Below are 24,099 nucleotides of genomic sequence, written 5' to 3'. Positions count from 1 at the left end.
TGTTTGATTTGTCCATTTTAGGCTACTGTAGAACAATTGTTGCAACCTCTGTGGGAGAGAAACTGCTCCACATGTAGATATAAACAGCTCATTTTAAGGCAACCGAAACACAATTCTTATTTTCAGGTGACTATAAACTAATGAAAACATATTATAAATATATAAAGAATATTATATACCATTTCTGCCAACAGATCAATAGATGCCCCTAAACCCCGACACACTGGACCTTTACATGTGTAAGATATCTTCTTTAAAAATCTCATTTATGATTAAGCACTGTCCAGAACCATTAGCAAGGTGTCCATCTGGACTGATAAAACCTCACTGTGGTTGAAATCTGTCCAGTCTCCATTTACCGGCACCAGCGGCACTTCCTTCCTTCTCAGAAATTCATTTGGGCCCGACCTCTTGTAAGTTATTTGGAAGATAGTGGAAGATATTTAGCAGGCAGTAGACTGTGATGGCTTTAAGTTCACTTAAGCCCATTGATTGATTGGTCTGTTATCTCCAGGAAGATGTATAGGACCAGCTAATTAGATTTGATCACTTACAATTGCTCCTCAGCCACTAGGTAATCAATGCAGTCTAATTATTGTCTAGTTTCTCCGCCCCCTTTCCCCTTACTTCCTTTATCATCCTCTCACTTTACTGTTTTGCTCACCTTTTTTCTGTTTTCCTCTTTTGTTTCCTGCTTTTGCTGCAACCCTCCTTCACCAGTGTCTTTCCTCTAAACTCAATTTCTCTCTGTTTTATCCTTTATCCAACCTTCCTTCTCATTTGGCTGTTGCTGAGCTAGTTTGACAGATATCCAAGAGGAATAAACTGGAGTTCCTGTGGTGGTAACGTGACAAACACATCCGCAACAAAACATTTTTTTTTATGAAAATTAAAAACTGCAGTCCAGATCTTTTTTGCTTAAAGGTATACTATGCAGGAATTGTTGGCTACTACTTGTAGATAGTATCGCCAGCAGTAGTTGAAGCCAACCACAGCTTTGTCCGCTTGGTATTTCGCCTCACTATATTTGCATTTTTTTGGCACAGTGTCCCTAATTTTTGCAGCTCCCTCTTGAATATGTGCTGCCTACGGTCTGGCACCTGGTCGCTACCTTTTTTTAAGTCCACTGTGCCCGGGAACATCCCAAACATAGCAAAATAAGAGGAAAATACAGGCAGAGGGCAGAGTCTCTGCAGAAAAATACACAGCCACAGACTTCTAGTGAGTCATGAATAATGATTGAGAGGGATTACGTCTCTGTAAGTATATACATTGCTTTTCAGGAACACGCTGCCTAGTATATCTTTAAGGTTGTGGTGGATTTGGAGCCACTCATACCCCCTGACATGGAGAAACACATGCACTCAAACACACAGAGTGGGTGCAATGTGTGTTTTGGAAGACAGCAAAGGACAAATGCATGTATCATACCTAGCAGGGAAGGTAGAGGGAGGCGGGGAACTCGGTCCTGTGAATAAAAGAGAGCTGTCCAATGATGTGTGAAAGAGAAGCTGCAATTTGTCCTCTTTCACCACCCCTACCTAAGATATCAAGCACACATGTACACACACACGCACGCACAGGTAGATGCACACACACATAGCCCCGGAGAAACGTACAGTGCCCCAAAATGCACCAACAAGGCCTGAGAGTAGAATAGCACTCCAATATGCTCGTCCCATTTGTCTCAATCGGCCGGCTGTCCGCTCAGTCAGTCTTAGGGTCTCAATGGGAATACAGAATAGAGTGCAGCTTTTTACACTTACTCAGCCTCACTGTACTCAGTATCTCTCTGACCTTTGTGGCCTTGCTGCATGGGCTTGATACAACATATCATTTAGTGAAATTCATCAATAGGCCGTCGCGAGTCTCATTCACACTAAACCTCTGTTGATATCTACACAAAGTATAATGACCCAAGGCCGCTGGATTCATCTTGTGTTCAAAAGGGTGGGTTCTTCTCCGAACCTCTAAGGTCAGAGTCTCATATTTTGTCTTTAAGCAAGTGAGATTTTACCTTAAAGGCAAGCGGAACAGATGGTGCAGTCTGAATCCATTCAATTTAGTTCAACTCAATTCAATTCATTTTAGTTCAATTCAGTTCACTTCATTTTAAGAAGTCCCACAAGGGGAAATTAGAAGGCGAGAAGTGCAAGCATGCAACATGAAATACTCAATGGTACTTGCGATGCTAAATGAATTTATGTACTGTATAATTCAGTGTTTAATAATGATAATAAAACTGCTGGACATCTCGCCAGTTTGTATCATTCCCCTCCTGAAATTATCCTGTATTCATTGTGGGCTCTGACTGGCTAAGTACAAAGAGCCCATACTGGCCATTATCGATCCATTAATTGGAAAGTGGCCCATTGTAGTGAAAGGGCTGGGCAGTTATAGACAGACAGGAAGAGATGGAGGCTTAAGATCAGCCTGGACTCAAATTGGCAGGAAAGAGGTTTCTATGAAGTGGCGTAATGTGCTTTTTATTGGCTTGAAGGGGGTGGGTGGGTGGTAGATGGATGTAGAGCACATGCTACTTTAAGTCAGGGCTGGGGTGATATGGAGAAAACCAAATATCATGATTTTTTACCTTGATATCGATATTACAACAGTGTTGCAGGGTTGACTGTTGATGCTTTCGCAAAATACTTATGCTATGAGAGTTTTAATAAGTAATAAGTGATGTGGATGTAATTAGATTTTCCAAGGCAACCACCAAAAACCCTTACCTTAGCTGAACTGCTTTTTTTTTTTGCTGTGAGTGAACTCATAGATCTGAACCTTAAAATCTGCATAGAACTGGAAGATACAGGGTACTTGCGGACTGGACACAAGGGACCCGAGATCCGTGTGGGTACATTAAACAGGAGAAATCACAGGGATTACCACCAGCTGGTCCAGGAGCTTCACCTGGATGATGGTCTGTTTAAGGCTTATTTTAGGGTGAGTCAGGGACAGTTTGATTATCTACTGTCAATCGTTGGGCCTAATTACGGTTGAAAAAATGTACGGAAGTAGTTGAGGCTACAATTTTGTCAGAAACGTCTCGCAGCTTGCCTAGAGAGTGAGCTAACGTTAGCTTAACACAAGCCGTCTATGCTAGCCACCACTGAAGGCCTGCCTGTCAATGGGAAAAAACGGCAATGAAATTGGGTGCTTTTCCACTCTGAGTTGAAGTTTTTTCAACATGAGGCATTGAGAACACTGCTGCAAAAAGGCGGAGCACGTAGAGTGGAAAAACAAAACACTTCACTCCCATTGAAAACCGTTACAAAAAGCCACCCCAGGCTGCTAAAACACGCTTTGTCTGATTGGGGTGCAAGTGGATAAAGGCAAGAGCAGCGAAAACAAGTCTGGTAAGTTCAGAAAATTACCTCACTTTACTGTAATGTAGCCTTAAAACCAGGAAAGGACAACAGGTACGATATCCAAAATCTAATATCCACGCTCATATTGATATATTATTGACATATTGCCCAGCCCTACTCTAAGTGTGATGCATGTGGTAATGAAATACTGCAGTCACAAATACCGTACTATGGGATTCAGTGGCGTATTTCCATTTAACACATCATCAGAGTACTCTAAACCAGTGGTTCCCAACTGGTCTTGCCACGGGGCCCAGATTTCTCCTTAGTCATTAGCTCAAGGTCCACACACTTTAAGATATTCAGCGTCATACTTGCCTTTGGCCATGTTGTCGAGCTAGTTTGCTGTCTCTGTTAAGTCACTCACTCTACCTCTACACATTCTCATGTCACCTGGGGTCCATTCAGAATGGACCCGCAACCCACTTTTGGACCACGACCCACCAGTTGGTAACCGCTGCTCTAGACCATTGCTCTAGACCATTGCCATTTCAAGTTTATTTCATTACATTATTTCATAGTACAGCTTGTGATGAAAAGGGTAAATTATTTAAATCTATTGTGATGACACAAAATATTCTCCGCACAAGGATAACATTCCGATATTTGCTTTATGTGCACAGGTGTGGAAAGTAAATGAAATCCTATAACAATCAAGAAAACCTTTTTCCGTTAATGTCTTTTCATCCTGATCAGATTCAGCGCCAACAGAGCCGAGTTGATTGAAAAGTGTGTCCAAGGACGAGTCCCTGGTCATAAAAGTACAAGGGGCACATCAATATAAAGACTTCCATCTTCCCTTTTTGAGAAACTCAGTCTGTTATCATTTCAATGCCGAACGATTTCAAGCATTCATTCTCTTCTCACTCCGTGGTCAGATTCCAGCCTTTGATATATTCTGTGGTTGTTTTCTTTTAATCTTGGCGAAGGCTGAGGTGGAATAAAGTGTTTAGGTAGAGATAAAGGTGTTGGCAAAAGCATGGAAGGTCAAAGTACTGGGTGGCCTGTCTGACCTTCATACAACCTTTTTTCATACAGAGCCACCGCAGAGCACGGATGACATTGAAATACTCTATCGACTGTGAGTCAAGCTGTGCATGTGAAAAAGCCTGGCACAAGGAGACATTACTCACTAAACATGACATTTTACTGCTATCAATTCAGGACAGCGAGTTGTGCACTACATAGGGTAATTATTTGTGTTGCTGTGATGTATACCACTACAACAGCATGAAAGCTATTTTTTCTTCAAGCCATTTGTTTCCACCCTTCCTACCTCTACCCAACAGGGACTTTGACATATTCCTGTAATAATTTTAACAAAATATGAATGCATTAGTCTCTTTCTACCTGTGTTCTCTGTGGCTTGTACACCTGATTGCTTTTACATTAGGTGTTTTCATTATTAGTAAGGCTGACAGGCACTTCTGTAAATGCCAGAAAGAAACTAGGATCTTTGTGACCTTTTAGATCAATTGACATGATTAAAAAGCCTCATATACCGTACTTCGATATAATTAACGACAGCGAGAGACAGTGCTTTCCAGTGCCAATGTGATTGATCCAGTCTGTAATGCACTGCTGCATACAGTGCAGAGGACTGAAGACTGTTTGTGCAGTTTATGCAGTGAAGGCTTTGTACCAGTATTCCATTATACTGATGTATTTGTCATACGTGCCATACTGTTTCCTTTATATACGACTTTAGTGTGTCTGTGTGTTCAAGCGTGTGCAGCATGTGTGCTTTTCCTATCGATCCACAGACTGTAGCATGAAGCCCCCCTGTGTATGATCAGGTAGCCCCATATCGAATAAACACCACACGGTTCAACACATACAAGCCCCAGTTCCTCACAAACAATTTCTCAGATTCCGGAGAGAAAAACAAAAGTGTCGAAGCTCCGGAGAGTTTCTCACGGAAATGCTGTGAAAAGAAATTGAATTTTAATTTCTGTACAAATACTGCTGTAATTTGGTTACGACATGTTTTGCTGACAAGTTTTCTATGCTCATCAAGACTATTGTCCTAGCAGTTATTGATCACGTCTGCCAGATTTGATGTTCGGCTCTGCAGTTTATTCCTGAAAGGCTAATTAGCTTGCTTTATGTGGTTAATGAAATGCTCAAACCTTAACGATATAGAGCTCGCATCCCCGGTATTTTATTTGCCCCGAGTATGTCCTCTACCTCATTTTTTCTGCATAATTAATCATATGTCACTGGGAGATCTTGTTTCTCAGCAGGACCCATTCCTGTAGAGCCCACTACATACTTTTTTTTCTCTCTCTCTTTCTCTTCTCCGCAGACGGACAATTTCCCCACTGAGCCTAATTATATGGGCAGCAGACAACAGTTTGTTCAAAGGTAAGAACTGGGATCTATAACCGTCGCTACATCTCAGACCTTTGTTTTCTTTCCGCCGATAGTCCCAACACAGTAGCACAGCAGTAGCCGCAGCTAAACTGACAATTAATTGCACTTTGTCATAGCAGGAAGAAGAAGGTCATGTTCATTTAATTAGGTTTAAAAGTGGTCACTAACAGTGTTCTCTATAATACATAAAACATAATCGCACACAAGATGCTTCCTTTTTGTTTCATCTTAAGGAGACAGCGGCGTATTTTTAGAAGCATTTTATCACATCCTAAATCCTATTATTATATTTTCCTCTTGTTTTTACTTAAGCATTCAGGGATGCTCATCAATGTTTCATTCTGTTTCTAAACTTATTCTGATGGTTTAAAAAAAAAAAAAAGGCCTTGGAAAAAAAAATCCACATCCAAACACTGCGTTCTAATACACCTTTCTTTTTTCCCGTTCATGTGTCTAGTAGTTCAACATTCAAAGACCCAGAGCGAGCGAGCCTCAGAGACAGTGGTCATGGGGACAGTGACCAGGCTGACAGCGACCAGGACACCAACAAAGGCTCCTGCTGCGATATGTCTGCGAAAGAAGCCCTCAAGTTGAAGGCTACAGGCGTCAAACCACCACCTTTGGAGCAAGGTGAGGCCTTCAATGGCTAATACGAGCGGGCAGATGAATCAAATGACTATCAATGTGTTTTGTGTTTCTGCTGCGGTTATTTGTATTAACGATTGAGCCACTGACTTGCCTCAACACTCACAATCTGAACTTATACTTGGCTACTTTATTCTCCCTTACTTTGTTCTCTGCACTTTTCTCATTTAATGTGTGTGTGTGTGTGTGTGTATTTGAGGGTGTGAGCGAGTGTGCATTCTATACACGTCCTCAGTTTATCAAAGCAGACAAGCCCATTATGTTTTTATAAGCCCAACTACTTCAGCCTCTCCATTTAGTCCCCCTTCCCTGAGCACCCGTCTCTGAAACTTTGATAATGGAACATGGAAAATGACTTAGTGAGCGGCAGGAGATGTAGCTTCGTAGTGTGGTGATTAAATATGAATAATTATTCTAAGCGCTGCGGGTCGGGCAGATTACACATGACATGTGTAGAACAATAACTCCCCAGATATGAGTTGTTGCAGTCCTCCCCACCCCAGCCACCTCACATGATTAGTGCAGGGTCAGGGGAGGCAAGGAAGCCAAGATTATATAGAAAGAAGTAATGGGACAGGAGGTGGTATGGTAAATGTCTCACTGCAGCTTCATCCAGTCATGTATCTCCGTGTGGGCCATTACCTGCTTGGCAAAACAGATATTCCCGCGGAAATAAAAATTCACTAAAGTCTCGACACCAAGAAGTATGTGTCTCACTGACTGGATCCAGAAGTACAGTGCAGTATACTGAACATGGATTCTGTGTAATGGTGCTATTAATCCAAGGAACAGACGGGCTGTTTTACTCTTTGCGGAAGGACAATGACAATTTGTGCAACACTCTGTGCTGCAATATGCATGTCTGACTAGATCGCATTTTTTTCCTTTCCACTGGTTTTTAGAGTAAAAAAAAAAAAAAAAGCCACACACGTTGGCATGAGAAATTGGCCAATTAAAAAGCTCCATATGTTTCTCATTTTGAAAATGTTCCTATTTAATTGTCCATGAGGGACTGAAACAATCACATTTATACACATGGAACACATGACAGGCTGAGCCAAGAGTGTGTTGGGCAGCAGTCAGTTAAAACCGTCCCAATACAACATAGTTTGTGGACGTGTACTGCTACTCCCTGATGGTGCCAACCACAGCCAGTCCGTCCACCTTTCTGTTTGCTGTGTGTTGTCTTCGATCAGTATCCTTTTGACGAAATTGTCACAACCGTACACAAACACACACAGACAGAAACCCGGCGCTGGAAACTCTGGCTGCAACCTGTTCCTCACTCACCGCCGCTTTCCCATTTATTGTCACACTCCGCTGTGCTTTCACCCCCGCTCTGCGACTTTCGTTCCACTTCTCCACCTCTCCTTGTTTGGGGGGAATCGATTGATGCGAGATTAGACAGTTAACTGGCTGCAGCTGGCTGTGTTTAGCCAATAACATGCGGGCTTAGCTAAGATGTGGGGGAGGGAAGGGGCAGGAGGCCGAGGCATGGTGCAAGAGCAGTGATGAGGACTGAGAGGTGGTGAATAGCGCTCTGGCAGTTTTCCAGTGCATCTTTATTAAGTTGCAAACCAGTTGAATGCTCCACAGCAACAAATTATACCTCACTCTGAGTTAATATTTACACCAGAAAACAATATTACGGCGTGATCTCCTGCACCTCAGATTACAATGTCATCTGCTTAGAAAGGTCTGTTTTCGTGTTTTATGTCCTCCTGCTGTTTAAGATGAACCGCAAGACGGTCACCTTGCGCCTGGTAAGCTCAAGAGAAGTCCCATCTGCTGCTTTGTCTTAAACAGTACACCTCATGTACAGGTAATTTATCGTAGTAATTTTATGGCTAATTAATGAGGCTCAGCAGAAAGAGAAAGCGAACGGAGGAAACCTGAGCTGTTGAAGGACTTATGATGTAATGTGCCACTGTGCTTTCATGCATTGATATCTGCGGTTTAGAAAAAGCTTCCCACGTGCATGCACTTGAGCTGTACGCATGGAGGCTCACAGGTATGTCTATTATCAGATGGGATGAAAAAAAAAAAAAGGAAACGGGAGCTTGTCATTGGTCACTCTCCCTGGGGTTGATTTCCTGCAGGCTTATTTTCTTCACATCTCAGCACTTAGCATCTACTTCATAGGTCTCTCTCTATCACCCCTCCTTCCCTCCTTCATCCCATCTTAAGTCCTCCGTTTCTCTCCAAGCATAGCCCTCCCAATTACTCTCTGTAGCTCTCTCTGCTCGCCTGCCAGGACTCTGCGGCCTCATTCACTGGCTCAGTATAAATAGAACTACAAGTGCACAAAGCATGTAGTTCAAGTCCCAATCAATCCCCAACCCTGTTTCAGTTCTTAGCCTTTATAGTCACTAGGTTGTAGCCTACAGTGTACAAACAATTGTGTCTTCCTCTTTTTGATTTTGCCATCCTTCTCTTTTCCCTCTCACTTCTACCTCTTTCCCTGCAGTTTCTATCCTCATGCTCTCTTGTGGTAAAAGGCATTGGTAGAACAAACACACAATCTCATCTTCATCTTCTTCTCTGATGTTTGGTACGGTTTCCTCCCCAACAACATAATCTGGACATCTTCGCACTGGGGACCGGTCTCAAATTGATTAATTAGCCCTGCAAAATTGGTAGCAAAGTATTAATTAAGCTTAAGTATATCAAATGCATTTTTTTTGCCAGTTTTAAACGGAGATTAATTGATGCTCCAGCGCGCCTGCAGCAGACGTTGATACGGGCTTGTCTGGCTCCGGCGGAGTGGCTGGCAGCACATCGCTCGCCTCTGTGGAGATGACTGCCATAGTCGCTATCATGAACAGACAGGCGGCGGTGGTGTAGGGAGATGTTACCCACTGATAGGGCTGTCCGAGGAAATGGAGAGAGAGGGATGACGGAGGGGGGGAGGAGGAGCGTGGAGGGACACTGTTTGACAGGGATACTGTTTGACTGTACCAGCTGACCTGTCCTAATTAGCTGCGATTGGAGCGTGATAATCAAGCCGCCTGCCTTGTTTTTAAAAGTGAGGCATGAGTGGGACGGAGGAGGAGGAGGAGGTGGTGGTGGTGGGAGGAGGATGTGATACCACAAGGACAGCGTGGTGGATCCAGTCAGGAGCGACAGCATGAGATGTGTTTCTATGACAGCGCAGTAGAAGGCGATGACATTGACTTTTCCCCGTTATTTGTGGCAGGGTGATAGAAATCCCCACCCCCACACCGTCCCTCAGCTCGTAAATAGCTTAAATAAGGGAAGTGTCATGATTTGTGAATTGCTCTCGCACACGCAAACCTTTGGCACATACACACCCAAACGATGATGCAGATGCGCACACAGGCATGTATACTGTACACAAATAAATGATGATGCTGCATAATTAATTGTTACTCATCAAACCCTGTGTTTATGTGACGCCTGGCTTCTCTGTAGATGTTAAATAAGTTATGGCGGTGAGGATGTCAGTGAGTTTGCTGAACTTACAATTATGTACAGAATATGTGGCAAATGTATGATGTTCTTAAAACATATTATCTCTCTGTTTGGTCGCAGGAAATCTTAAAAAAAAGATTTTGGTGACATTTGGCCAATGACAGACATACTGTTTCAGTGACGTTTTGTTACAGTGTGGACCTTTATGTCTTTCATGCAGCACTTGCGGACTTATAACTCGTTTTACAAAATCTCAAAGGCTTAAAAACCTTGATTGATGAAACCTTAGTTGTGTTTGACTCTTTTCGCTAGGTAAAAAAAGAAGTATTCATAACGCTTTACTTGAAGGTATCTACATAAGGGTGACATGACACTGTCATAACTATGACATGACACGGTCATGAACCTGTCATGAACATTATGTACATGTCATAAACATTTATGACTGCTGTCATTAAGTGTCATTAACACAGTTTTTGTAATGACAAGTTGACATTGTTTGGGTTGTCTTGATTATGACAACTTGACATTAATCAAAGTGACATTACCAGAAGTTGTCTTTGTCATGATAAGCTGACATAAATTTGTTTGGGATGTCCTTATAATGACATCTTGACATTAATGTAAAGACATCTTCTGGTAATGTCATCCTGGTTAATGTCAACTTGTCATTACAAGGACACCCCAAACAAATTTAATGTCAGCTTGTCATGACAAAGACAACTTCTGGTAATGTCACTTTGATTAATGTCAAGTTGTCATAATCAAGACAACCCAAACAATGTCAACTTGTCATTACAAAAACCAAATGACACTTAATGACAGCAGTCATAAAGGTTTATGACATGTACATAATGTTCATGACAGGTTCATGTCCGTGTCATGTCATAGTTATGACAGTGTCATGTCACTCTTATGTAGATGCCTTCAAGTAAAGTGTTACGGAAGTATTTTCGATTTCAAAAACTTGTACGTGGGATTTTGCAGCCAGAACTTTGGAGTGTTGGTCAAATATGGATGTCGTGCTGACATAACAACATCGCAGGACAACTTACTGTAAGTATATTATATGAGCACGCTGCTGGGAACGATGAGAGCTCATTTATTCTTTTAGATATAAGGCTGAAGAATTTCACCTCTGTTATTATTCTTACCATTAGCATTTTCAATTAAATACAAAAAGCACAATGTATCTTTTAAAAAGCAATCTCTGTAATGGATTTTTGAGTCCGTATTGTGGCACTTCTAAGCAAGATGAGGTCACGACTTTACATTTGCCCATCTGTAATATTATGAAACAGTGTAGTCTCTGTGTATGTTGTTATATTGAATAATAAGTCTTCTCTAACAGTCCACACTGAGACCAAGTAAACTAAATATTCAGACTTTAATCCATCTTAAATATTCACCCATCTTCCCTCGTGGCAATCTTAATCTTAAGACTCTAGCACTTTTACTACTTTTTCAAAGTGTTTCAAGTCCCCGCAATCTCAGCCTTTCATTTTTTTTCCCCCTTTTTATTCGCCGCAATTAATTTTGAGTCGCGAGCGAACCTTTGATAAAGAAAAAAAAAAAATGCAATTCCAAGATTAATTGACTGGTCAGAAGTCAGATCAGATGCCCTTTTCACACTTGCAGCCATGGCAACCTCTATCCTGCTCACTTTGGCCTTCAATAAACCTTTATCTGGCTGTTGGAAAAGGGCATTCCATTCAACATCATTCATATTTCATGGACAGACAAATGCAGACATGTTTTTCATGGGGTGGGCAGATGCGTATTACATGTATGATTTGAATAAGTCTGAACTGGTATTCAAACAGCGACACGATCAGCATGTTATGAGTTCAGTGTTTACATGCATGTCATTTTCATTACAAATGTGCATGTAGACCAGTACAGGAAATGTATATTGCAGTTCTGGTTGCGTTTGATGATGCATGTGTGTCATTTGGTGATGTGAATCAAACAGTTTTATTTACAGCTGACCAAATATACCTTGTATAGGCAAACTGCGCGCCCCGTTGACCAAAACAGTTAGGTTTATTGTTAATGAACAGTAGCAATTTGTCCTATAGACAACATTTGCGGCTGCCTAGGGCACCACCCAGGTATTGTTTGCTTTTTATTGTTGTTTGTTAGCTAAATTGTTTAATTGTGTTGATTCCTCATCAGCTCTTCTTCTTGTTCATACAATAAATAGTAACTCTGATAGTTTAAAGGACTAGTGTGTAATATTTAGGGAGAGTTAGTGTGAGATTGCAACCAGCTGAAACTCCTCCTGATTAGTATTCCTTCAGTGTTCATTGTTCTGGAGGTTTTTACCAGGAGCTAAATTATCCACAGAGGTCTCCTCCTCTCCAAAACAAATGGACCTTGTGATCTAAACTGGTAAAAAGGCTGAATAAAGCAGCTTCATGTTAAAAAACATCTGCATTTTTATGATGCTGCTCTTTGCAAATGAATAAAGAACGCAAATAAAGGATGTCTACAGGTCCTTAAAAAATGTGTTAAATTCAATGCTACAACAAAAAGGCCTTTAAAGTCATTAAATAATCCTGAATTTGAATTTTTGAGGTTTTAACTGCTACAAACACTTTATCTAATTTATTTACACATATTTTAATTTATTTTTATTAAAATGAGTGAAGCTTTTTTTTAAGTAAAAGTCCACATTTCTAATGTTACGAACCTTTAAAACATTATAATACTGTCATCTTACTTCATACTTGTGCTTACCTGTTTGCAAAATGTAAGTAGATCAAGTTAACTCACTCTAATAACGATATTCCTACATAAAATCTACCCCTGCACAAGACCAGATGACTACTACTTACCTGCAATGCTTTCCTCAATAAGTAAAACATGATTTGTCAAAAAAATGGCCATACATTTGGTTAAAAGGTGTCTTTAAAGGGTCTTAAAAAGCATTTAATGTTACTGTAGACACCCTGAAGAATACGAGAATGGCCTTATCTAAGCCAGTGTTTTGTCAGTTCTGGGCTACTGTAGAAACATGGCGGGGCAACATGGCGATCTCCCTAGACGAGGACCCGCTCGCTATGTAGATATAAACAACTCACTCTAAGGTAATAAAAACACAGCTGTTCTTATTTTCAGTCTACTATACACTAAAGAAAATTCTTCTTATACTGTGTTTCATTTCTGCCAATATATCCAGCTGAATCCTACACGCTGGACCTTTGAGTTGTTTCAGAGCTTTCTAAAAATGTTTGAGTCATCTGCCAAAACAGTGATGGGGTTTGCAACTGTGTCACTGCTGGTTTATCACAGTCTGATGGGTGGATTTGTGTCTGATTCAGAATAGTATTCTTTGTGGGTTTCCAGTGAGGGGTAAATTATTGTCGAGAATGTAAAGTTTTCAGTCGAAGCAAGAGAAAGACAGAGACTGGCAGAGGGAAAGAGAAAGTTTAGACAGTTTAGACGCAGCACAATTGAATCTCAAATGAACAAAGCAACACGAAATCTGGCTGCTGAAAGACAGGCTGTTTGTCGACGCGCTTTCTTCTGTAACATTTCCAGTGGGCATTGGATCCAAAACGGGCATGTGACGGAGCCACGACACAGCCAGAACGTGACTCAGTCGTATCGTTTGGACAAACCGACTTTTATTCGTCAGATGGAAAGTTAAAAAACAACAGTTTCAACTTTCTGAACAGTGCTGGAACAATGAGATTAGACAAAGACTCGCATCTTTCTTTTCTATTAATAGATTATTCCTGGCTGTGATATTTGCATACAGTGTATGTGTGATATTGTAATGTATGATAGTTACATCTTTCATTCCCTGTGATTGAGAGGCTTTATGAAACCCTTAGTAGGTTTATATAAACGGTGAAAACAACAAATATAACACAATTATTTCCCATTGATTTTCACAAAGAACTGAAAAATGCACTTTTGTTCTCCTGTAAATAAGCACAGCAAGAACTTTGTTTTCCAAAATGAAAGCCGAGGCTTTTATTCATGTTATATAATGTCTGTTATCAGGCTAGCACAATCAACTAAAGTCTCCATCAGGGTGTACTCTCCAGTGCAGAGAGGGCATCGTTAAAGTGCGATTCTACACACGATGTTAAAGTAATTGTTCTGCAGGTTAATGGACAAACATCTGCTGAGAGAGAGGCTTCATTTGAGAGCATTGTAATTAGTTAGTTTACAAACATTATTCCAAACAGGTAGCATATGGAGGAGTCATGGTTTCATGTGAAGCTATCACATCTGTCTGTTTAAACATGATTAATTAAGGCCATCAGAGTGTGTTTACAACCGTTGTTCCAGTGGAGACAAGTACGTGCGTCATTCCCGTGAACTCTCTCATTGCAGCGTGAGCAGGACTTGATGTGTTAGAGAGCTGCCTACCTCCTCGCTGACTGCACGCTGGCTCTTTGTCATCATTATTAAAAACAAAGCGGATATTTTTGGCTCCTCTTCATGAAGTTTCTGTTGTGCTTTAATATCTAACCATAAAAGAAATGATCTAAAAGTCTGTAGCATGACCTTGGGGAGTAGATTAGAAAAACAAGCAACATCTGAAAACAGCAGCCAGATGCTCATGTTTCTTGTTATGGTTTGCGCGAGCCATTGGACAGAGAGGATTTGTCTCTGAGCCTTTCATCTTTTCCCTGCTCCTCATCTTCTCAGCCCTCCACGGCCTGTCCCTGGCTGGGCTGATAGCCTGATTCATGGCAACATCTCCAGCTACTTTCCTAGTGTGGACAATGAGAACCATCAGCAATCTGGACCTCTCCAGGATGCATCACACAGAGTCAAATAAGATTTGTGAGTGTGTGTGTGTTTGTGTGGCCACACACGTGTGCCAGATCGTGTGTTCACCCCATTCTTAGCGGATATGGTGGTATCGCACAGCAGTGAGGCGATTTGCGGCTAAGCTAGTGGAATCCTGTGGAAAGCCTAAAATCTTGTGGGGTGAAGGGAGGGGAAATATCACAGTCTTAGGATTTCTTCTCTCTCATTATGGAAGATTTATAGGGATTAGTCTATTTTCTTTAATACACCAAGTTTTATTAAATTCCATTGTTATGATTGTGGTTCATGAAGGGTAATGTCCATTCTTGTGTCCTTCCTCTTGTGCTTAGCGTGTGTGATATTGGGCCGGGCCGGCTGTGGGGTGTGATTTCCACCTCTAAACCTCAGCCCGCCTGCATGGCGGCTCACCCCCGATCCTCATTCAGCCGGCGAAGCCTATCTCGAGCACTGTGGCACCACAGCGTTTGGGAGGATTGATGAATATCTCGGACTCTTAACCACTTGGGCTATAAATCTCTGGCATTATCCCTTCACCCTGGTAGCCGCAGTGAATAATTATGGCATGTTTATGGAAGCAATGAGTAAAAATATGTCTTATTTCACTCTGAGCACCCTTAAAGCCTCTCATCATAGCATGATTGGACTTCTCATCTTAAAAAAAAAAAACTGCGTTAGATCCCATTCAGAGTGCTTTTCTGCAGCACCCTCAAAAAAGGGCTGCTGCCCCTGAATGCTCATAGCTGCCCAGCCCTCTCTCCTCACACCGCTCTGTAATGAGAACATTACAGGGCATTAATCCAAGTGTGTGTTCGCTCATATTAGACATTGAAAAAAACACACAAAGCCATTAAATGCTGTGGAAACGTTATTCAAGGCCCCATTTGAAAATGTAGGCGCGCTGAGTATGAGGATTAGAGTCCAGAGTCATGGAGATTAAAAGTTAATCACTCCTCAACCATATTGTTAAAGTTTCATCCACTGTTGGGTCCAGTAAACCCTCAGTGATATTATCATTATTTATTTTTTTCTTGTATTTGTCCCTGGAAAACAGATTTTCCACGCACGGTATTAAACACACTTTGACCTGCTGACCTGTGGATCCAGCTGGAGATTCTCTTTGTCATTGTCCCTTGCCATAAGCTTCACCTGCAGATGGATTTGAATGTGTGTGCGTCAGTGCCTCATTTGTGTATAATGGAACTCTAGAAGTGAGGCGACTGTAGGCGGTTTGATTACTTTGCATACTTCATGTTTACAGTTCATACATGCACACAGCCTTGCTTGCTGTAAACAAGGCTCGTAACCTACATTCTCCTCCAGACTGCATGTTTTCACACAGGTGAGACTTAACCGCCAAAAAAAAACACCCACCTGTGCCAAACTTGTTCTACCACACGTGTGAGATATATCCCCCCTGCAGCAACAGCAAAAGAGGAAATCCAGTGTATATCAGCTCCATCATCGTGACAGACGTGTTTCTGCTCCCAGTTGTTCTCTTTGTAATCACATGAACAACAATAATAGATTTGGCGTCTGCGCTATAAATGAAATTAATTAACATTAACAGCCCCATGGCACTGCAGCCTACGTTTTTCTTTTTTTTTTCCTGATGTTGTTTCCAGGCATGAACCCTTCACTGAAAAGCTTAGTTAAATTTGTTATTACAGCGCACGCAATTAGGATGTTATCCTAACTTTTGATGCTGAGATAATTTAAGATAGAAGCTCTGGCACTGCATTCAGAGAGGGAAGATGCTGCTGCAGTTTTTCAGCTCATGGGTGCTACCAAGTGGGCTTTTACTGAGAACAGGCTGAGAATCAGTGACGTGCAGCATCGCGCTTGTGTGTCTGTGTGTCGCTCACATAACCCCTGTGAGCAATTCAAGACTGATTTGTAAAAGGCTGAGTGCATGCGTTTTTGAACAGGCTGCTGCTGCTGCTGTACATTTGCACTGTCCTTGTGTACGTTCCTCTGCTGCATCGAGAGAATCGCGGCAACCGCGGCCTGTGAAATGACTAACTTTCTAAGGGGTTAAATGAAGGAGCACTCAAGTTCGTTTGTTGTCACAGCACCTCTCTAAGAGTATGTGTGATGGAGCAGCAGAGGAGCTGTTCCAGTATCTGCTCTCAGCGGGTGAAACATGTTGTCCAGCACAGCAGTAGGGAGGATACTACGGAGCAGATTATAATGATACAGAGCGTCGTCACTTCCTGGATCAGAGCCACTCCGCGGCCATCTGTCCTCTGTCCACGGACAGCCGGGCATTCGTGCATGTGTGTGTTTGTGTCAGTGTGTGTGTGAGTGTGTGTGTGTGTTGGATGTAATTCTAGACAGAAACCACACTCTTGCACATATGCTTTGATAGCCTAGTTTACTTCCTACCTATCATTTTTCAGTCACATACACCAGCATCTCTTTCAGCACTAATGTAAGTGCCTTGAAAACATCATTAGCACCGAACCTGATGATTGTTCAAGCAGTTTATCAAGTAAAAAAACAAACATTATTGCTTGTGAGTTGCAGCAAAGAGCTGCTTGTTATATATTGAATTGAAATGACAATTATTTGGTTAGTTAATTGGTATTTGTCCTTATTCGCAAAAGACAAGTTAATTAATGACAGAAAAAATGAACAGATAAACAGTTTGTAGTTGCAGCTTTACTTTCCTGACAGACTTCAGTCGGTATTGTAACAGTCAAAGAAGCACTGCTGCCATCTGTAGTTTCTGTCTCTTGAGTTGGATCTCTTTCAGACCACAAGAAACGAATCTGCCAATCCATCCTTGTCATAAATTAAAAGAAACATTACCAAGATGACAGATGATAAGATATAATGTTATATTATAGGGTTAAGTTAAATGTTCAGGGTTTGATATGACGGCTAAAGTAGTGCACGGCTGGAGAGATGGGCTGTCTATGTCAGTGGTTCTCAAATGGTGTGCCGTGATGCCAATCCAGGTGTGCTGTGGGATTTTGTGATAACCACACATTATTATTGCAATATTTAACTGGGCCTATACAAAAAGTTATGAATGAATTTTTAATTGACTGTATCAGTATGTTGTGTGCAACCATTTTCTAATTAAGAAGCAAACTCTAGCTAAAATTTGATTTAGAAAACCTTCATGAGGAACCTATTTGTCGCCGTTCGCATGTGAGAATTATAAGTTCATGACACATCAAAAGCCCTGATTGGCAGCAAGTGTGAGGGATGATACCATTTAAAAAGAGAACGCTGTGAGTGGGACAATGGATCACTTTATTGTACGGAGCAAATTACAACAAAGCAGCAACAAAGACGACCTACCACCTAAAGAAAAGTGGAAAAAAATCAGTAGACAGTATCCAGATGCCCCGCCCCTAGCAAATTCGAATTTGCTCTGCACAGGGATCTGGCCCCAACGAGCAGAGCCCGGTGAATCGCCATTGGATCAATCAGATCAGTCTATCTGACAGAGGCGGGCTCTGGATCGGCGTAACATGATGACGACAGCGCTGCGCCGTAAGAGTCTAAAAGTAAACAGCCAAGATGGCAGCTGCCGTTTAGCGTTCAGTTTAGCTTTGGAAGAAACGCTAAGCCAACTACACTTATCTTTGTCCTTGAGAGAGGAACAGAAGACTGCCCTAGAAGCCTTCACTTCCAGGAAGGACGTTTTTGCTGTTTTGCCAACGGGATACGGCAAAAGCATAATATATCAGTTACCCCCACTGTTCGGCAAACAAATGGGGCTTACTGCAATGAATATGTCACCTTGTTTTTGCTCTGATTGGCCATCGTGCTATCCAATTGCATGTGGCGGCATTTAATATGCTTCAGTTAGTGCCGCCCCTTGGGTAGGAAGGGTGTATGGGTGAGGGCCAGACTCAAAATCTTTCTAGATTTGAAAGTCTGGATTTCCAGGCTATATCACAAAAGCTTATTTTTTTCTTATTCTATTGTCGTATGTCATGATAACAGTCATAACACACGTTATAGAAGCTATTGTGCAGCAATATAAATGCAAACCACTGGTCTGTGTTGTAGAAAGACGCAAATACTTTTGAAACAGGTGCTATATGACCAAAAGATTTCGAATTACAGTTAAATACTAAGCTAAAATATGTTTTGAAGTGAGGGATGTCAACACAGTAACAGAATCTTGGTTTATATTTGATCAGCGCTGCTTAGTTTTGAATTTTTATCTGAGTTTGGTTCTAGTTTGAGAAAGGCAGAAAAAGAGGGGAGGCTCTCTCTCTCGATCTGCTTCTATTCTCTTTGTGTCGGTGGCGGCGGGCATATGAAAATGCAGAAGCGCAATCTGTAGTGCAAGCAGCAGCCCAAAAGCCAGCAAAATGCGTCATCTGGCGGATTTGAGCTGAGAGATGAGCAGGAAGATCTGGGCTCAAGTAAGATGGAGGGATTTTTACCATAGTTCATTCACACATGCTACCCACAGTTATGATGCGATGATGGTTGGAAATGAGCAAAGTGTCTCTTTAAGTGAATTGTATTTTTACAGTAAAATGCTGTAAATTGGAGCTGATGTTTTTTGTGGAGTGTCACAGCCCATACCTTCACTGCCACATTTTGTATTTCTAATGGGCTGAGTGTTGTTTCATGCTTTACTTTATATCTAAACTATGATATCAAATCAAGCACCCTCAACATTAGACTTCGTTATAGACAGACAGATGGGGAGACAAGACTTTCACTTTTGAACACTGATGTGTTGCTCATGACAAATTCACACCTGTAGCCTGTTCTCACAATTAGAGGAGCTGATTCTCTCATCAGCTGGTAACAATATTGTGGGAGGTGAAATCACGGTTGGCACAGATCTTTTATTCACACGACTTTGTCTGATCTCCCCGAACGTATTTCACTTTCAATCCCACCGCTTGCTAAATTAATTATGGTCGTGTGTGTGTATGTGTGTGTGTGTGTGTTATGTCTACATTTTACTGACATTTTTCAATACCAGGACAGGTATTTGAATTAACAAACTGGTTGGTACAGTTTTTTATATTTTGTGTAACTCAATAGCTGTGAAACAGTCTCCATCCTCCACGCTTGGTACAAGTGGCATCTCTGCTACTGACAATTTATAAACCAAGATTGAGCGGAAAAGTGGCATCTGTAAGTGCGCAGTTACATTAATATGTTTTTGTACGGATTTGATGGGACAGCCACAATCCGCTGATTCCTTCTGATTATTTTTCCCGAGGCTTGGATCGCACAATGCTGTGGTTTGACAAACATTGTGCCCAGTAATGCTATATTGGACGCAGCAACATTATTAATTACAAAAACTCCGAGTGGCAGATTGTTTGATCAATTCCATGCAGGCAGTTACAAACGGGGGGAAATTGTTCAGTTTTGATTATGTGAAAATGAAATGCCTGGTGAAAAGTTTCCCTAGACAGTGAATTCAGCGCTGAATCTGGAAGATACGAGCGAAGGGCCCGCTTTGTCCAGGCTGTTTCCTTTGCTGATGTGAATGAATATTTGTGGTGCCCTGGGGCATTGTTTCCCCATGTTACACTGCATCAGGAACCAGAGAGATAAATGGGCCCGGCCTGTCCAAGGCATCAGGACTTCTTCTCTGCTCAACCATAACTAGTAATGTCCTTTCATCCACTGCCTGCAGTGCTATAGATAATGGAGTGTTTCAAGAAGAGGAAATACTAAAACAAAGAGAGTGGATATGGTTAACACAATTACACTGGGTTGGGATGATCAGAAATGTCCTTAAAGAAGATATAGTGGATATATGAACGGCTATGTAAGGTAATAGTCGTCAGGCTTGCATGTATTAAATGAATACAAACTCAAGTTAGTTGATAGAGAGAATAAAAATCTAAGAAACAAAGTGACAGCGAAGGAAGCAGGAAACGTGGCAACCAGTTGAGTGGTTGGATGATGAGAAGGAAGAGTTCATGGATGGATGGGTGGGTGGATGGATAAAAAGGGGCGGGACAGCAGGCAGGCTCCGTGGGAGATTGGCTTAAGTAGCGTGGTGCCTTGGCTTCCTGCCGTCACCGATCCATCAGTTCATATTCAAAAGAGAGACCTGTCAACGTAAACACAAACCCAGTCACGCTCACTACACACACTCTTCGCAGCGTGCGCAAGTATGTCCCTGTCATTAGGCCGACCCCTGCAGCTGTAATAAATATGCGTTAAAGCATTTGCACCATAAATAGCAACTCTGTGGTATTTCTGTGTACGGCAGTACGAGCTAGCTGTGTGAATTCATCAAATATCTGCAGTACACGTATGGCACTGTACCATAGCGTTCTCACAGTGACGGAGATTGAGAGAGAGAACGTGTGCATGTGTGTGTCTTGGTGAGTATGTGAGGATGGCGACTGGGAGTGTTTTTCTCAGATAACCTCAGTTTGTTACTTTTTGATCCTGCTAAATTAAGATAAGGGGCTTGGTTAATTAAACTGTCACATGGCAGTACCTTGAGGAATTGCGAGGCCAACACAGCTTTAATTGGGTGGCTGCTATTGTCCCTGCGCTACCTCCCTTCCCCGGGAAGCAGCCCCACAGAGGGGAAAAACACCCTCGTGGCTACTGGCAAAGGATGGAGGAGTTGAAGGAATGACGAGCTTTATCATTTAAATGACAAGGGGTGGGGCAAAGACGGGGTGATCTGATGTTATTTGTGTCAAAAAAATATTTGCCCCACTCAACCTTTGTTATTATTAAAGTTAAACTATGCAGAAATTGTTGACTACAGTTTGTACGCAGTGTCACCAGCAAGAGTGAAAGTGAAAGCCAACCCCGGCTTTGTCCGCTTGGCGTTTCGGCTTGCAATATTTGCTTTTTTTTCAGCATTGTGTCCGCGATTTTTGTAACTTTCTATAGACCGTTTCAAACTGGACAACATAAACATTCTAAATGGGTCCCTTTGTATTTCCTGTTTGAATGTATGTTAATGCAGAAGCTGACAGGAAGTAAACAGGGACCAAAGTTGTTGCCCTAGCAACAGAATGGCAATGAAACAGTCCATTGGCTCTGTCCTGCTTACAGCCTGGCACCGGGATGCTACCTTTTTTATAAAGTGCTGACTAGGGATATTAGATTAGTTTATCTTGCTTTCCGTAGCCAGACACCTATTAATTCATTAAATGGTTCATTTTTAAGGAAAAAAAATAATGATGTTAAATACAGGAGGTCTCGCTGCATTGACTCACTGAGCTTAAGCACTGCATTTCAGAGCACTATCATTTCAAAGTATTTGAATTCAAATATTTTATGATTTAAATGTCTTGATTTTTATTTTATTTTCTGTTGGGTTTGCTGACAGACAGCTGGCTGTCTGCATTAACATATGGTAACACAGTGCCCTCCGATCTCCACTGGTTAGCTAACGTTAACCTTGGCTGCTCTGCACTGCATTCGACCTGAGTCAGGTGCAAGCCAGCTCCCAGAGCCACTCATGCGCAATTTCCAGTTGCTGTAACCTGGAAATCCAGATGCCCCGCCCCCAGCAAATTCGAATTTGCTCTGCACGGGGATCTGGCCCCGACGAGCAGAGCCCGGTGAATCGCCATCGGACCAATCAGATCAGTCTATCTGACAGAGGCGGGCTCTGGGCGGGCGTAACATGAGGACAGCGCTGCGCCGTAGGAGTCGAAAAGTAAACAGCCAAGATGGCAGCTGTCGAAGGACCGCGTCCATTCAATTTAGCAAAGAAGGACGTTTTTGCCATTTTGCCAACGGGATACGGCAAAAGCATAATATATCAATTACCCCCACTGTTCGGCAAACAAATGGGGCTTAGTGCAATGAATATGTGACCTTGTTTTTTGCTCTGATTGGCCATCGTGCTATCCAATTGCGTGCGGCGGCATTTAATATGCCTCAGTTGGTGCCGCCCCTTGGGTAGGAAGGGTGTATCTTTCTAGATTTGACTCAAAATCTTTCTAGATTTGGGGCGCCGGTGGCTTAGTGGTAGAGCAGGCGCCCCATGTACAAGGCTGTTGCCACAGCGGCCCGGGTTCGAGTCCAGCCTGTGGCCCTTTGCTGCATGTCATCCCCTCTCTCTCCCCCTTTCACACTTAACTGTCCTGTCCATTAAAGGCAAAAAATGCCCCCCAAAAAAATCTGTAAAGAAAAAAAAAAAAAAAATCTTTCTAGATTTGAGTCTGGATTTCCAGGCTACAGTTGCTGCAAAAACACTGTGTCCACCCTCCAGTCCCCTCCCAGGTAACCCTGGTGAGTAAGTGGTTTCATTTTGAGCCACAAAACCCCTTTAGCAGTGTAAATGAACATATGTTAGCACCATTAGCAGTGCTGACTCCGCTAATGGTGCTAACAGAGATACCATAGGCTTAGTTAACAATGCTAAAGGGGGTTTGCAGTTAAAAATTGAGCCCCTTGATGTAGTTACCAAGACAACCTGGGGGGAGACCGGAGGGTGGGCACGTTAACCCTATTGTGTCAGGATGTTACCAGCTGTCATTGCCGTAACAACGGCGCCGCTAGCTGACATTAGCTCCCACCAGACCTGTGTGGAAAATCCAGTGAACTGAAGAGCAGCAAAATTAACCTATAGACCCACATGTGTATTTGTTAAAAAAGATTCTCTGTGGTTAGCCGATATATAGTTAAACACTGACATAGTCCTGACCTCACCTGCGTGCTGCAGCAAATAAGAAGAAAATAAGAACATACAGGCAGAGTCTCTGCAGATAAATTCACCACCACACACTTCTATTGGGTCATAAGTGATGACTGAGAGGCATTGCATTTGTATGAGTCTAGGAAATTGTACATAGTATACATTTAAGCCACCAAACACATCATATACCAAACATGTGATGCCCACTGTGGCTCCATGACAGCGTACAAACCAGGTTAGACTTAAAATGGCGAGTTTTAATTGCCTCTTCAGTATGCATGAACCAGAGTTGTGTAATTTTCTGTACATTGCAGTAATCTCTGTGGTGCATTAGTTACAAGGCAGGTCTCCAAAGCCCCACGGACAATGTCAGCAAGCTTAAGATGCATCTGTAATTACCAGCAGCCAATTAACAGCTGACCTCGCTATCCCACCTCGAAACCACAACAAAGATCTATTATGGAGATTTAGAAGGCTTGCAGTGTAAACATGAACAACTAAGTGTGATGGATCTTCATACAGAGCTTATGGGTGTTTGCACCTCCCCCCCTTGGTGTACTCACACACACACGCACACACATATTGAAATTCAGACCATGCTGAGGTAGACGGTTGGATGTGTTGCAGATGTGTAGGATTTTTTCTATAACAGGTTTTTAAAGGAAACACCACTGTGTACACCACTCAACCTATATATGTTGCTCCCACTGGTTAGCAGCAGATTTACTCGTGTTTTTTATTGTTGGAATTAGTTGTAGCAAGTTGCAAATATTTATTAAAGCACTCTCGAGTGTAGCAATACACTATTTTAGCTGAATTTTATTACACTTTAGGTGAATTGCAGCACATACATTTTTCCCAGGCACCACACAATGC

General features: G+C 42.1%; 1 protein-coding gene across 4 annotated transcripts in view; it reads left to right on the top strand.

The window, feature by feature from the left end:
• The window catches only part of pcdh17 (protocadherin 17), a 76,959-nt gene that overhangs the window by 25,410 nt on the left and 27,450 nt on the right, over nucleotides 1–24,099 (top strand). For 2 of the 4 annotated variants that reach the window (XM_050052941.1, XM_050051312.1), the window contains exons 3-4: nucleotides 5,677–5,735; nucleotides 6,205–6,374. In XM_050052941.1, coding sequence (XP_049908898.1) covers nucleotides 5,677–5,735; nucleotides 6,205–6,374 — 229 coding nt within the window. Of the gene's footprint in view, nucleotides 1–5,676; nucleotides 5,736–6,201; nucleotides 6,375–24,099 lie in introns of all 4 variants that reach the window. The other 2 variants (XM_050052146.1, XM_050050509.1) reach the window with 1 other exon arrangement.

The sequence above is a fragment of the Epinephelus moara genome, chromosome 1 (genome assembly GCF_006386435.1).
Source record: "Epinephelus moara isolate mb chromosome 1, YSFRI_EMoa_1.0, whole genome shotgun sequence".
NCBI lineage: Eukaryota > Metazoa > Chordata > Actinopteri > Perciformes > Serranidae > Epinephelus > Epinephelus moara.
This window is presented reverse-complemented; position numbering and strand designations above follow the sequence as displayed.